This window comes from Castor canadensis, chromosome 1 (genome assembly GCF_047511655.1).
Source record: "Castor canadensis chromosome 1, mCasCan1.hap1v2, whole genome shotgun sequence".
Taxonomy (NCBI): Eukaryota; Metazoa; Chordata; class Mammalia; order Rodentia; family Castoridae; genus Castor; species Castor canadensis.
The window spans coordinates 14,516,906-14,533,366 of NC_133386.1; the positions used below are offsets into that span (position 1 = coordinate 14,516,906).

The 16,461-nt window shown below is 39.1% G+C and overlaps 1 protein-coding gene across 9 annotated transcripts in view; it reads right to left on the reverse strand.

Moving 5' to 3' along the window:
- The window catches only part of Esr1 (estrogen receptor 1), a 399,315-nt gene that overhangs the window by 68,929 nt on the left and 313,925 nt on the right, over nucleotides 1-16,461 (reverse strand). For all 9 annotated transcript variants that reach the window (XM_074072284.1, XM_074072304.1, XM_074072297.1 and 6 more), the window contains one exon: nucleotides 11,882-12,020. In XM_074072284.1, coding sequence (XP_073928385.1) covers nucleotides 11,882-12,020 — 139 coding nt within the window. The remainder of the gene's footprint in view (nucleotides 1-11,881; nucleotides 12,021-16,461) is intronic.

Sequence of the window (16,461 nt, forward strand, 5' to 3'; positions counted from 1 at the left end):
TGGTTTACAAAGCAGAAAACTAGTAGAACTACTAAAGAAAAAAACAAATTAAGTTAGTTCTTTGGGGAAAAGAATCAACAAAATAAAGAAACCACTAGCTAACCTAAATTTTCCCCAAAAAAGATAAATACATAAAATAAATTATAACCTTGAAATAACCATTAAACCAGAGGAATTTTTTAAAAAATCATTTGTCCAATAAATTCAAAAACCCATATGAAACAGATAACTTTGTAAGAATACTTGATATACATAAACCGACTGCAGAAGAGAATAGAAAATCTGAAAAGACCAATATCCACAGAAAAAATAAAGTTTCCAGAGAGTTCTCCAATAAAATGGGGCTAGGTCCAGATGGTTTCAAAAGGAATTCTACCAATATTTTAATGCTAAAAGATCAAATAATCTCAATGCTATGTACACATTTCAGAGCATAGCAAAAGAAAATTTCTAAACTCTTTATAATGTGTAACACTGGTAACAAAAACATGATAAAGAAAAAAAATTCATACTAAATGTTCTTCTAAGTTCTGATGACACTAACCTTCATTCCTAATAAAAGCACTGAATAATACAGAAATGTTCAGAAACTTTTGTAACATGTATATACAGAAGTAACTGCTACTACTCTATAAGATATTAGACATGTTATTCAATGCAATTAAACAAGAAAAAATATTTAGATGTTTATGGATAAGAAATAAAAGGTATAATAATCTTTATTTCCAGATACATGATTATATACTGGGAAATCCCACAGGAATTAATGGAAGACTATATGAGAGAATTTTGTAAAGTCAGTTATCTACCAACATGGAAAACATCCAGTTAAGAATAATAATGTAAGAGAAGCCCCCATTCATAATATTCAAATACTACATTGTATTATAGTATATAACATAAATATTATATTTACATATCATATATGTATATGTTTATAAAAAATAGCTAGGCATAATCGTGTGAAAAATACATGTAAGGATACTTTAAAAAGACTTCTGAAAGACACAAAAAGATTTAAGAATGAAAAGGCACAACTTGTTCTTGGAAAAGAAGAGTCAACATTCTAAAGATGTCAGCACTCCCTAAGCCAGCGTATTTTACCATAATCCTAATAAAATTCTCCACAAATTTTCTTATGGGGATTAAATAAGTTAATTTTAAAGGTCACATGGAAAAAAGAAACAAGCAAGAATCCACCTGTCAAATTCTGAAAAAAAATCAAAGGGCAAAATTGGAGGGAGTGCATGGCCTGATTTAAAACCTCTTGGAGCTTCTATAAATAAAGCTATGTGATATTGATCTATAAATAAACAAACTTTAGCATATAATTACATTTTTAGAAAAAGACTTGAGTGCATAGAGGATTTTAATGTGCAGTGAGAGATACATCTTGAATCACTTGAGAAAATATTGACTTTTTTATAAAGGTGTTGGGACAACTGAATAGCCATTTGGAAACAGGAAAGTCGATCTTTATTTCACACTGGAAATCAGGAAAAATTGGTTTTAAAAGCTCCCCTTGATGCTGTGGCTATCAAAAGTAAAGGCCCCCCTGTCAGATATGGTGGAGAGCTGGCTGTCATTCCTTTCTCCTACATCCTTTGCTTGTTTTCACTTTCAGGCATTGCACTTAAACGTCATGTATTATACCCCATTTCCTTCCTCCTGTATCTTCACAAAAAATGCTCCCCTTGGGCACAATATTCTCTAGATAACAAATCCTTAGACCCTTCCATCTCACTCCTACCCACCTCTGTAGTATGTAGTTTTCTTCTTTTGAAAGCTACCCTTCCTGGGAATCAGGGATTTTGTACTTGTAGTTCCTTAACCCTAGCTGGGATTCTTTCCTACTACAAATCCCTGAAAGCCAAGTCAGCCTTTTAGGAAATCATTCCTGGACCCTATAGACTCCTTCTCCATTAATTTCACCTAGCTGTCACCTTCCTTCCACACTTGTCACTGTGGACATACTCTCTTCGGACTCCAATACTGCTGGGCGCAACCTTCAGGACATCCTCCTGGATTTACACCCATCATGTGCAAGGAAAAACTGCTCCAAGTTCCCCAACATGTACTCTTTCTTCTGTCTTCCCCGTCCATCAGTAGCTCTGCCATCTGCCCATTGCTAAGGTCGCAGATCTGGAAACCTTCCTTCCTGCACTCCATACCTGCCCACATGAGCTAAGCCCTCTCTTGGGCTCTGCTCTCCTCAGAGGCTAACTCAGACCTATCCCTAGCTCAGTTGCACACAGCAGAGAAACCTGTCTAACCAAGCTTAGACACATATAGTCCCTTTCGTATCAGGGCGCAGTGTAGAAACCCACTAGCCAGAGTGGTGAGTATATTGAGAACGCAGTCAATAGGCTTCCTTCATCATCTTAACATGTTGTTCATCTCTTTTGCAGCGATAAACTCACAGCAGATCTTAGACTGTGCCAATGGAGAGGGGTGAGAATGAGAGCAGGTTAATAAATTGGTTCTTGCCGGGCACTGACTGGTGGCTCACGCCTGTAATCCTAGCTACTCAGGAAGCAGAGATAAGGAGGATTGCAGTTTGAATCCAGCCCAGGCAAATAGTTCACGAGACCCTATCTCGAAAAACCCTTCACAAAAATAGGGCTGGTGGAGTGGCTCAAGGTGAAGGCCCTGAGTTCAAGCCTCAGTACCATAAAAAGAAAAAAAAAAAAAAGAAAAGAAATTAGTTCTCTGTTGTGGTGTAAAATCGAAGACACCAAGGGGTGCTTTTACATCTCTTTTCTATTTGATTAGATGAAAATGCAAGAAAAATAACAAATAGGACTACTAAACAACTTAATGAATGTCTATAAAAGCATCAAAAGAGAAACTTCACCCTTAGTCTTTGTATTATAGGAGCACACAGGGAGACGTCAATAATACCAGGGTAGAGATTGGAACTTAATTATGACAGCAAGGTCACATAACCACCAGACTAATAATGGGCAATTTCACCTTTTAACAAGAAATTGAAATACGCTTAGTAACTCCATTTACTTTGAAGCCAAACATATATCCATTCATAAAATTAAGAGCTGCTGTCACAGAAAAACATTGAAGCCATGCTTAACATGTTGATATATGTAATATTTCAAAGATGTGTTAATTGCACTCACCTATGTGCTAACTCCTGCCAATACCTTCTACTCCCTTTTTGCCAGTACCACAAGGAATAACATACAGGTTTTCTTTTTTTTATTGTTTTATTATTCATATGTGCATACAAGGCTTGGGTCATTTCTCCCCCCTGCCCCCACCCCCTCCCTTACCCCCCCACTCCGCCCCCTCCTTCTCCCCCCAACCCCTCATTACCCGGCAGAAACTATTTTGCCCTTATCTCTAATTTTGTTGTAGAGAGAGTATAAGCAATAATAGGAAGGAACAAGGGTTTTTGCTGGTTGAGATAAGGATAGCTATACAGGGAGTTGACTCACATTAATTTCCTGTGCGTGGGTGTTACCTTCTAGGTTAATTCTTTTTGATCTAACTTTTTCTCTAGTTCCTGGTCCCCTTCTCCTATTGGCCTCAGTTGCTTTTAAGGTATCTGCTTTAGTTTCTCTGCGTTAAGGGCAACAAATGCTAGCTAGTTTTTTAGGTGTCTTACCTATCCTCACCCCTCCCTTGTGTGCTCTCGCTTTTATCATGTGCTCATAGTCCAATCCCCTTGTTGTGTTTGCCCTTGATCTAATGTCCACATATGAGGGAGAACATATGATTTTTGGTCTTTTGGGCCAGGCTAACTTCACTCAGAATGATGTTCTCCAATTCCATCCATTTACCAGCGAATGATAACATTTCGTTCTTCTTCATGGCTGCGTAAAATTCCATTGTGTATAGATACCACATTTTCTTAATCCATTCGTCAGTGGTGGGGCATCTTGGCTGTTTCCATAACTTGGCTATTGTGAATAGTGCCACAATAAACATGGGTGTGCAGGTGCCTCTGGAGTAACCTGAGTCACATTCTTTTCGGTATATCCCCAGGAATGGGATTGCTGGATCAAATGGTAGATCAATGTTTAGCTTTATGGGCCTCCAAATTTTTTTCCAGAGTGGTTGTACTAGTTTCCATTCCCACCAGCAGTGTAAGAGGGTTCCTTTTTCCCCTCATCCTCGCCAACACCTGTTGTTGGTGGTGTTGCTAATGATGGCTATTCTAACAGGGGTGGGGTGGAATCTTAGCGTGGTTTTAATTTGCATTTCCTTTATTGCTAGAGATGGTGAGCACATACAGGTTTTCTTGCTTTTAGAGTTCGGGGTGTGTGTGTGTGTGTGTGTGTGTGTGTGTGTGTGTGTTAGTTTGCTTTCAAGCAGATTACCTGTATAATGTGTATAGTTGTGCTAAATACTCGGTGTAAAAATGTCAGAAATGAATCAGTGTACCACTGTGAACATAAAGCAGGGATTTTTAGAACCCCTGGCCATTGGAAAATAATGAAGAAAGATAAACGAGTCATGAATGATTAGAGATTTGGAAAGGGCCTGCTTTGGGTTACATCCACTTGCATACAAACATTATTCCACCACCAGACAGGGAAGTCCCCACGGGCTGGTCTGCTTCATACCTATCTCTTTTTTTGTATCCTCCAGTTCAAGCAGAACTTCATGCATGAGCTGTGCTCAATAAGCACTCAATGAGTTTGATTAAACTGAATTCTAACTAGCAAAGACTTGAAAGTGGCCACCTCTTTTACAGCTGGATTTTGGCAACACTCATGAAAACAAATCAGACCGGGATGTAGCTCAGTGGTAGAGCACATGCCTAGCATGCCACAAGGCCTTGGCTTAATTCTAGCACCACGGGAAAAAAGAAAGAAAAAAATTTAAAAAGAGAGGATCCTTCCAATGTCAACATAGAAAGGTACCTATAATAAAAGCTTAAGTGTGAAATTACTTGATATCTCTGTACAGTATGCGTGATTTAAATATTAGATTATTTTAAGATTAGGCTGTCAGAATGTTATTTTGACTACATTTTAATCAATTCAGCTGGTACATAATTGTTAAAAAGAAATGCCAAAAATAAAGCATTGAGTGAAATATAAGAAAAGCCAAAGTAACCTCCTACACAGGATTAATTCTCTGGTTGGAATTATAGCAATTGAATATTGAGTGGATCCTTACTGCTTACAGGCTTAATTTTCTTAAGGATTTAAAGGCTTTATAACACAGCATTGCTTAACTGCTTTTGTTTTTAAGGAGAAACCTTGCTTTGAAGTTTTGGGTTTCTACCTTTTTCAAATAGAGCCCTTTCAAGCACCTTCATGACTGATGGTTTTGTTGATCAAACAGAATTTTCCTGAAATATCAAGTATGTGTGGCTCTGCTTAATATCTTCATTGAGATATATGCATTTGTCATATAAATGACCCATTAAAAGTATATAATTAAGGTGGGTTTTAGTCAAATTATTAGTCAAATTATTTTAGTTAATAATTTGATCCTTCTTCAATCAGAAGTAGCAAGAATAGCAGCGTGGCTAATTTCTCCCTTCTTTTGGTTACAATTTTTTTCCTTCATGATTGAGTTTCATATTCCCAGAATTTGTTAAGGTGCTAAACTAAAGACTTTTAGGAATCGATCAATTAGCACCAGCTGTTGAGTGATTAAGGGCTCAAAACCACAAAGAATCAAAGATCCAGGGCTAGAATATATATGTGGGCTTCCCCTACACCCCCCCTTTTTTTTTCATTTTTTCATCACACTGCAAAAAGTGGAGAGGAAAAGGTTATAAGCAGGGTTGTTTTTCAATTTTATTTTAAAACTGACAGACGATAATTACACAGCTTTCTGAGGGTATAGTGTGATCTCTTGATGGATTCATGCCTTGTGCAATCATCAACTCAGGCATGAATGGGGCAGAGCCACGCAAATGGAAATGCACAGACCTCCACACTTGGCACTTCTGGAAAGTTGAGGAGGAAAGCTGACAATGCTACTGCTATGAATGGAATGATTTCTGGCCCAGATCTGGCTTTGCTGACAAGCTGCTTACTCTCCATACCCTTCCCCCACAACGTGCTCCCCAAGCTACCCCATGTGTGGGGTCTCACCTCCAGCACAGCACACATTGTTCAGAGGGAGCAGTTCTGAAAAGGGGACAGATAGGAGGACCTTCTTCCTTTTATACCCCAAACACACGCGGATGGATTACATTCTGAATTCACTATCTTGAATTATTTCAGTACTTAATTTTTTATTCTTCCAAGTAAAAAACTTACAAAGAATATAGTGAAATTAAATTGGGGGGAAAGCCAATAAAAGTGTTGCTGGAAACATTGTGGTTTTTTTTAATATACTTTTATTTGGATGGTTTTTGACACAGTATTTACAATAAACAACCTAAGATGTTGTTATTTCTAAAAAATGAGTTTTTCCCATTTAAAATGAATTTATCATCAGAAAACAGTCTGTTCTTTAGCAGAAGAGGCAAATGTTTTCTCTGGTGCAGCAACCTGTTTTTCTCTTAAGGAAGAGAAGTGACTCCTATTCCATGCCTACAAGTAAAAGACCTTTCTGTTGTTCAGTACTATTTCCTGCAGGCAGAGCCTCCTGATGGGGGCACCATGGAAAGAGCTGGATCAACAACTCTCTGGCCAGAGGCTTGGTAGAAGGAATACTCTGCTTGTCAAATTAGTCCCTGCTTTTCAAATGCATGAATCATTTTTTTCTTTGAGAGTAAATAGGAATCAAAGAAGAGTGCTTTGGCTTCACTGAGAAATCCACAAATATTTCTCAGAATTTGTTAGCACGGATGGTGCCAGCAAAACAGCCCCTCAGAAACTGGATAGTCTTACTGAACAGGCAATTTACGTTGCTTTCTCTAACATCGTATCTGCCTTCCAGAGATAGTAAACTGCACTCCTGCAACAGCAAAGAAACCCCTCAGGAATGATCCACGATGAACTCTTTTGCTCCTGTTTTCAGTCTGTATTTTTCACTTGAGTATGAGACTCAAGTGGGAATAGATGAAGAGCTGTTCCTAGTAGACCCAGCAGGCATGGCCAAAACACACCAAAGGATTAGGTGCTAGAATGGAAAATGAGCTCTCTTCATTTCCTGATTACTTTCACAGGCATTCTTATCTTTAACATTCCTCTTATAAAACACATAATATGAGCACACACACACACCACACACACAGCATAGGTGAAATTACTGGGTTCTTTCTTTATACTTCATAATAACCTCTCTTTCCTGGTCTTCACAGGAAGAGATGACTGCATGAAGTACAGGGAGGAACCGGACCTTGTGGGCAGGCAGAGGCTGGCAAGCATAAAATTAGCCTACAAGCATATGACTACCAGGAAACATATAAACTACCAAAGTCAAGATGTCATGGGTTGTCATCAGGAAATAAATCAAGCAGTGACTCTTTTTTAAAATAGACACAAGATAGGAACTATGTCCTGTGCTAATGTAGGATAACAACCTAGTAGATTTTATATTCCCACAATCACCAGCCCCCGCTTGCCAAAACAAACATTCAAGCAATTCAAGGAAAGGCTGGGGTATATTCTATCCTCTTGATGGCCTTTGTAAAGCACAGGTGGCTGAATTTGCAAAGATTTGAAAAAATGGAGCATGAGGGTGATCCGTAGCAGATAAAAGTAAATCCCCAGTTGGTCATCCATGGTTACAAGGCTACTTGGTACCTTAGGCTTCCTTTCTCTTTCCCCATTTCTATCAAAATGAAAACAGCCTGTGGAGGTGGCTGATCCGTCACACACAGCCTCGCAAAGCCTAAGACAGAATAAAAGTGATAAAGCTAATACTCACCCTCTGCCTCCCAAGTCCCAACTAGCCACTAAGCTTCAAAACTATGCATATCTATATTTTGTTAAAAATGTTTATTACATACAATGTGATGGCCAAAGAGCAATGGCAAGATCACGTTGACTTATGCTAAGCAGAGAGCTCAATTTTATTGTATGTGTTAGAATCCTTCAGAGCAAAATCTAAACCACACTCTCACTATGACTTAAAAACCAGCTTCCGCATGTATAAGGAGCTGTTGGTCACAGTGGGCTCTGCTTATGTATCTCTAAGTACATCAAAACAATTATCCTCAAACAGTAAGAGAATAGCCAAACGACGTCAATTTTTAATAACATTTAGGGATATTTTAATGTTTAGAAGAATACAGAATTTTTATACTCTAGATCGTATTTTTTATTTTTATATTTAAATATACATTTATACTTATTTGCCCACTTTAGACATCCTTAATGTGTACCTAAGTATTCTTACAGGTAGTAAGGCCCTAAAGATTTTACATCATAATGGGTATTGACATTGGAAAAACAGCATGTGTTGCTCATCCCCATTTGGAATTTAAAAGTTGCATAACAGGTTTGTGCAGCAAATGCATTCATAAATTATAAAAATCCTTCTATGGATATTAATTTCTGCAAAGTCTGCAAAGGAATAAGCCAGGAACTGGTGAATAGCAATGAACATGAAGTAAGTTTGATGACAATCACAGCTACAATGACCATCGGGAGCTGTAGATTCTTCTCCTTACTCTTGCTGCAAGCCACCTGGGTGACCTTGGCCAGTGCAATTAATACATACTTATTGGGTATCACGGAAGGCTTTGTGGGTTGAAGGTAACACAAAGATGAAAAAAATATGGTTCTGAACACAAGAAGTTTATGAGCTGGTAGGTCAGAAAGGCAAATCAAGAGTTCAGCATCTGGCAGGATGAGACTAAGACTTCAGGGGAAGTACAACGTGGGCACAGTGACAGCTCAGACAAAGGTAAGCTTGAAGGAAGGATTTATGGAAAAGTAGCCTCTGAAATGAGCCTTAAAGAATGACAGGTTGCTGACAAGAAACCCCAAAGGTGGAGGGACTTTCAGAAGCAGTGGAAGAAAATACTGAAGTCAAGCACGGTAGCCCACACATGTAACTTCAGTATTCAAGAGGCAAAGGCAGGAGGATTTTGAGATTGAGACCATCCTGGCCTACTTAGTGAAACCTTGTCTCAAAATAAATAGCTAGCTAGACAGATAGTTAGATGATAAACTGATGATAGAAAAAACTTGCATATGTGAAGTTGTCTTTAGAATTCTCTGGTCAAGTTCACCCACCAGGGGCGAGGTCACTTAACTCTAAGCACTCCCTTTTTGACCCTCACCACTAGCTTTCTGCATTTACAACATCTGACTGGATCTTCAGGTACCTGTGTTTGTGACACTTGTGAAAGAGATTCATAATTATCAAGGTAAGAAGCCTACGCAGCACTTTCAAGAGAAATGAGAGTCAGTGGAAACTGAGTCAGGAAGCATCATGGTTCCTGCTGTGCCTTGTAAAGTTGTCTCAGGTAGCACTGTGGGGAAGAGACCGAAAGGAAAAGGGATATAGCTAAGAAAGACAGTGTCAGGAAGGGAAGTCAGCTGGGAAAGAGACAGGAGGAATCTGTGCTAGGGGAGTGGAATGGAGACGGTGGGGAGGGGTGGATTCCGAAGCCGTTTGGAGAATAACTGACAGTTAACTGGATAACTGAATAACTGACAGTTAACTGGATAACCTGGCGAGGGAGGAGTTGGTATCATCGTTAATGTAAACCTGAAGCTCCAGGGTCTAGGCGAGTGTTGCTGTTACTAAGATAAACAAGAAAAGCAAAGGGTCAGACTTGATGGGGAAGTTCATGTGTTTAGCTTGGGAGATGTTGGTTGGGTAACTAAGACACTGAAGTAGGAAAGTCGAGAGCAGTGGTTTTCATAGGGTTCTCAACATCTGTGCCTCCACCCACCCCTGTCACACACAGGAGGCACCTGAAGTGCCTGGAGACGGTCTGTTGTTGTAACTGGCCTGGGGGAGAGGTGCTCCTGGTATCTAGCAGGAGGAGTCCAGGAGTGGTGCTAAACATCCTAGAATGCACAGGACAGCCCCCCCCCCCCAAATAAAGACCCTGCATGTCAGCAATGCAGAGGATGAAGAATCTGGGTCTAGAGGTAACAGAAATTCAATCTTGGATTTTTTGAAAGTAGGATGGGGTAAAAGTGAGAGCTTTTAGTCACTCATACTTCTGTGAGAGACATGAGAGAAAATAAACCGCTATGGATGCATGTGGAAAGGAAAGAGAAACAGGTAGCTGCTAAAGTCCTAGTCAACATCACCTGATTGGCCATATGAATTCACTGAGGAGAGGCAATGTGAGTGTCCCATCCTGTTAAAAATGCAATCATCTGAGGACTGTTCTTGGCAAGTGTGAACACAGGAAGATAGATGTGGATGAACACAGAAATTATAGAGTAGATCAGTTCAGCTATAAACATGCCAAAATCTAAACGATGAAGACATATTCCAGACTGGAGGAGGGACATTTTATATGTGCTCTAAGATTTTCACCCACAAATTTGGTACAACTGGTTCACAGAACCACACTACTGTCAGGCAAGAAAACAATTTAAACAAGGAGTTAGGCAAAAAGAAAGAAGGAAAAAAGAAAACAAAACAGAGGAGGAATGTAGAAAGGAAAAAATGACAAGACAAGAAAAAGAAATGGAAGAAGGGAAAGAAATGGAAGGAAAAGGAAGAAAAGAGGAGAGGAGTGGAAGAATGCTTAGGGAGTAAAAGACATCCTGTAAGGTCTGACAGAATACAGTGGGAATGTTGTTCTAAGGTACAAGATTAGTGACCATTCTCAGTAAGTTTATGAAAATATGATATTGGAATCTTTCTATGGACAGCACAATCTGCTTCTGGAATAGTGTCATCAATGTTTTTCAGAAGCTAAATTAGTCCACATGGAACAGGAAGCAATGCCTCGCACACTTTTCTTGTTCTAAATAACCTCTGCTGTGACTCTGCTCCAGGGATCTTGGCTGGTGTAGGGATCCCCAGAGGTTGTGCAGCTGTCCAAAACAAAGGACTGTGAAAAGATGCATCATGGGCAACCTGGTGGCCTTGGACTATGGGGCATAGAAGATAAGTTTGCAAGAAAGAATATAAAGATAATCCTTTCCCATCTGAATCGTGTGTGACTTGCACAGACAAGGTGTACCTGGAACCAAAGAACTACAGCAGCATCACTAAGATGGAAAGTGGGAGGAAGGGGTACCCAAGACAGCAGGCAATAGAGTATGTCAGAACCAGAAAGATCTTGAATTCAAATCCTACCTCCATTCCAGCTAGTGCTCTGCTTTTTGCAAGTAGTGGGTTGTCTCTAAGATTGGGCTTCCTTTCTGGCAAAACATGGAAGATAAGGTCCCTACCTTATCACAGGGGTGCTGTAATGATTAAGTGAAATAACATTTGTAAAGTGCTTAGCACAGCAGTGGTCACTGAGTAGACTCCATTGGTGGTAGCAACTGTTGAAAAATGTCTTAATCCTACTCTAAGCAATGACTGAAAGAGAACAGTAGGACCCATATTTTTAAATAACCCCAGTATAACATGTTAAAGAAGGTAATCCATTTGAATACTGAAATAAATACCTAGAACTGAAAATAACCTTCAGAACTCTCTGGCCAAATTTCCTCATTTTACTGATGGAAAAACTGAAGAAGGACAGGAAAAGGCTATTATGGTTTGGATGCACATGCATCAAAAAAGGTTTTAATTTAATGGGTATTATTCATCATTTTTACATAAGAGAAAGGTAGAGAAAGAAAATTATGGTTTATTATTGTGTGTGTTAGAAATAATAAAGTTCTCTCAGGAGATGTCTAGGAGACAGCTAGCCTTTGCCTTCTGTGAATTTGACAAGCCTGTCTCACCCGAATTCACCCATTCATATAGTAAACATAACTAATCCAGCTCTTTGAAGCTTCATGGAATACAGAATAAAACAACCTCAGGAGTAAGCTGGTGATTATAAAGCATGTGCTTCTCACCCTCCATCCAGGTCACTCACCTGTCCAAGAGCAAGTTAGGCGCAAACAGGAGCTTCCCTGGGTGCTCTATTGAGCGCCAGATGAGGCCAATCATCAGAATCTCCAGCCAGGCACATTCCAGAAGATGGACCTGATCGTGGAGGGTCAAATCTCCAAAGCCTGAAACACAACAAGAAACTCCTGCTGAGTTAAAATGAAAGGTGTACATCACTGGTGAAATCAACACGAGCAGGGATTGGAACTAGTAAGGTCTATTTTCTATCAGATAAAATAAAGTACAATAGAAACACACTTCATAGGCAAGTCAAGTAACTACTTTTTAAATGCAACTATATCAATGAATTTCAATGTGGCTTTAAGTTTCTTAGTGCCCTAGTGTCACATCTGCAGAAATATTCCAACATATGAAACCCACTTAGCTGTCTATAAAGTCCTATACTTAGTGAATCCTTTCTACTTACACATTTCTAATAGCCTTATATAGCCATATTATTCATTTTTGCCTAGTTGAAGACTCTAAAGTGCTAAAAAGTTAGCCTTAAACCAAACAGAAATTGGAGCATGATAGGACCAAAGTCACTAAACTTCTATTTCTTTGTTCATCACTAAGACATGATCTGTTTTCATAACATGTAAAAAAAGATTAATGAAATAGCACATGCAAATAAATCACTTGTGAGAATGAGTCAGATGATTACTTCTGTAAAAACCATTAAAATGTGCCCCTGATTTCTAATAATTGATTGAGATAGTAAAGTTTTTTTCTAACTATTATGACAACATAGTAGATAGGTAAGGGAAGGAAGAATAAGGAGAAAAAGAAAGGAGAAGGAGATCCATTTCTGAGCCCCTTGCTGTGAATTAGAAGCAATGCTAGGTGCTTCCTGCACTCAGTTCTTTTCATCTTTATTAATACAATAAACTTAAGTAGCAGGAACTGATATCCCTGTATTACAGACACTCAGACATTTTATCTGTTAAGGACAGTGATGGGAATATAATGTCTACTACCTGTGCCCTTAGCCACAATTAACACTGCCTCTTCTGAGATTCACTTAATTATAGAATGTGGATCAAGTGACTAAACAAATAAAACCACACAGATAAAGGTATGCCAGAGTGACAGGGACATTAAATAAACAAGGGACCCATGAAGCTCGCTGCTTCCCAAATCAGTTCACTGTTCTTTTGTGTTGAGGCGTCCCATCAATTTATCCCTTCTCTCTTTCTTTCCTCTCAACTCTGTTCCTTCCTATCCACAAGAATGGCTATAGAAACCCATTTGTTGTTCTTGTCTTTGTTTTCCATTGATATTACTATTTGTAGTAGCAGCCTATCCATGTATTAATTAAAAACTCAAAATGTAAATTTATTTCTTTAAATATTTAAGTATTATTGGTCTATCTAATGGATATTTCTTCTTGGGGTCTTCGATTTACCCAGAGCTCAATATTAAACAAGTAGCTCATCATTCCATGTATGCTTCAGGAAACATCCTATAATCCTTGTCTTTAAGTCAGAGACAAACATCAGAGTCGATGTCCACCGTCCCGCCATCATCTTATTATCAAGTCCCATCAATTCCATCTGCATTCCCACTGTTAACATGCAAAGTAAGTCCCTAAGAGTCTCTTACTTTTTATGTCTGACTTCTTAATTACTTCAATACTTATCCATGTTATTGTATGTATGAATAGTTGGTTCTTTTTATTGTGTTCCACTGTATGGGTACACCCAGTAAATAAGTAGAACTCTTTCATCCTTTCATTGGATAGCTGGGTTATTTCTAGGTTTTGGCTACTATAAGTAAAGCTGTGATGAGCAATTTATTTATAAGTTTTTATGGATGTATTCTTCCATTGCTCTTGGATAAATAAATAAGCAGGTGCATAAGAAACTACCAAATGGTTTTTCAAAGTGGTTGTGCCACTTCTCATACCTGCCAGCTGCCCTACATTCTTGCCAATTCTTGGTAATATGAACCCTTTTCCTTTTAGACATTCTAGCAGAGGGAGCGAGATATCACATTGAGGTTGTGCTACGTGCACTATACTGAAGTTAATTATTTAGGTATTTGTGAGGCCCAATAGACTGTGAGGCATAAAATACATGAGTCTATCAAATCTTGCTTTTTTTTAAGCAAATTTATTGCACCTTCCACTCCATCACTCAGCCATTCCAGGGCCAATGGTAGTGTGGCCTTTATCAGAGCAGATGTCTTCCCATGGGAAAGAGTACCTTCCACTTGTATGATCCAAGACTGAAGAAATGAAGAAGTGGGTGACCTTGTTCATTATTGCATGTTGAACTCAGGGCTTCGCACTTGCTAGGCAGGCTCTCTATCACTTGACCCACTATACCAGCCCCTTTTGCACCAGTTATTCTTGAGATAGGCTCTCACATTTATGCCTGGGCGGAGCTGGACCAATACTCTCCAATTTGTGCTCCCCTGTGTAGCTGGGTTGACAGACTCATACCACTGTGCTCATCCATTGACTAAGATGGGGTTCCAAGAATATTTTTGCCTATGCTGGCCTTAAACCTTGATCCTGCAAATGTCCACCTCTCAAATAGCTAGGATTACACACTTGAACTACCATGCCCAGTCTTGTTGTCTAATAGGACAAATTAAACCCAGGGAGCAGAAGATGCAATAAAAGCCCTCAGGGATGTTCTCATTCCTTAAAATTTCACCTCAAGGTTTTGGATAATGTCTATAACAGTAATATAAGCATGCCCTTTCAGAAGTATTAGCATTCAAAAGTGAAGTTTTTGTTCTTTCGTCTCAGGATATTTACTGTTTTGTGTTCACAAAATTGTAATCACATGTTATTGTACCCATGATGGAACTTACTCCAAATTATTCAACGTCACACATATGCCTCAAAAAATTGAACAGGATGGGATCAGGGAGTCTTGCAAGTTCTCAGAACTGTGACTGGCCATGAAACCAATGAACTTTGAAAAACCAAAGACTCACTTACTGGTGGTGACTTTATATTTAGACAATATCACACTATTTTAATTTTCACTTTAAATTTTCAGAGGCTTTTAACTGTGACAGTGTTAGCAGTGTTTTGGGAGCCAAAGAGGCTCCATATAACCACTTGTGACACCTAAAGACAATGATTATGAAATCTGTCCAAGGAATGTCTGTTAGTGGTAGTTTTCAGGCAGAGGCCAGCAGGATTGTTCAGTCTTTCTGTGGAATGTTGTAGACCTCTCAAACAGAGGCTCTTTGATTATCTTTCCCAGCTGTGCATATTGCCTGCAGACAAAGGTTATTATGTCTGTTGCACAGTGTCCTGTGCACGTTCCTGGGATAGGGTTGGGAGCATCACTCAGAGAAGACTGTCAATTAACCTTCTCAATGAATGGGAGGACTATGAAAGCAAGTTATGAGAGTATCTCCTTTCTCCAATATAGTGGCTTTGATATTATTTTAATCACATAGGAGCTAAACATCCTTTTGGTGTGGAAATAACGTCCATGAATATTTTCAGTTCACAGTCAATGAATGCTGAACAGAGTGATACTGGCTCAGCTATCTATACACATCAAGCTTCAGTTCTTTGGTTTATTTCCTTATGAACACAAAGAATCTTCCAATATGCACTTTCAATTTTTATTATCATGTTATTGCACTAAGGGGTACACTGATATTTACAAAAGTTCTTACAATATATCACAGTTAAATCCACCCCCCCCCCGCCTCTCTTCCTGGAATAGTTTCTTCCAATACACAATTTTAAGTGGACCTACTATAACACACAGACATTCAAAAGCAAATCTCATCCTTTTTGAACACTTCCAAGTGTTGTCAACAGGAAGAATGAATTTAGCAGTTGCTGTGGGATGTGAGCAGACACACCAGTGACAGATATTCTCACAGGTAGCACAGTGAAAGGTGGCATGTCCCATTATGTGAGCACCCACATCTTAATGACCATGTTAACAAGGCCGAGAGCCTGTAGACAGACGCCACACAACAGAGATATAGCATATTCCTAAAGGATGGTAACTATAGTTTTTAAATTAGATGCTCAGAAATCTCATTTTATAAAATAAAAAAAATTTTAAGAAGCAAACATGAGCCAGGCACTGGTGGCGTCTCACGCCTGTAATCCTATACTCAGAAGACAAAAAGTAGGAGGATGGCAGTTTGAAGTCAGCTGGGGCAAATAGTTTTACAAGACCCTATCTTGAAAAATCCTCAAGAAAGATCTGGTGGAGCGGCTCAAGGTGAAGGCTCTGTATTCAAGCCCTAGCAACACGAAAAAAGAAAAAGAAGAAGAAGAAGAAGCAAACATGGGTCTTCTCCCTTGATCTAAATTCACAGGTCTAGTAATCAGATCTTCCAGAGATGGGACAGGCTCTCTGCCCCTCTGTAGGCAATGACATAGATGGTGATTTTGAGGAGGCCCCTTTCATAGAAAAAGATGACCCCAAGCATCATTTATAGTGCCATCACCAAGTATTATGGCTTACATCTAAAATATTTCCCAGAGGTCTTGTACTAAAAGCTTGGTTGCCAACTGATGGGCTTTTTGGAACTTATTGGAACATGAGAGCTCCAACCTCATGGGTGGATTACTCCACT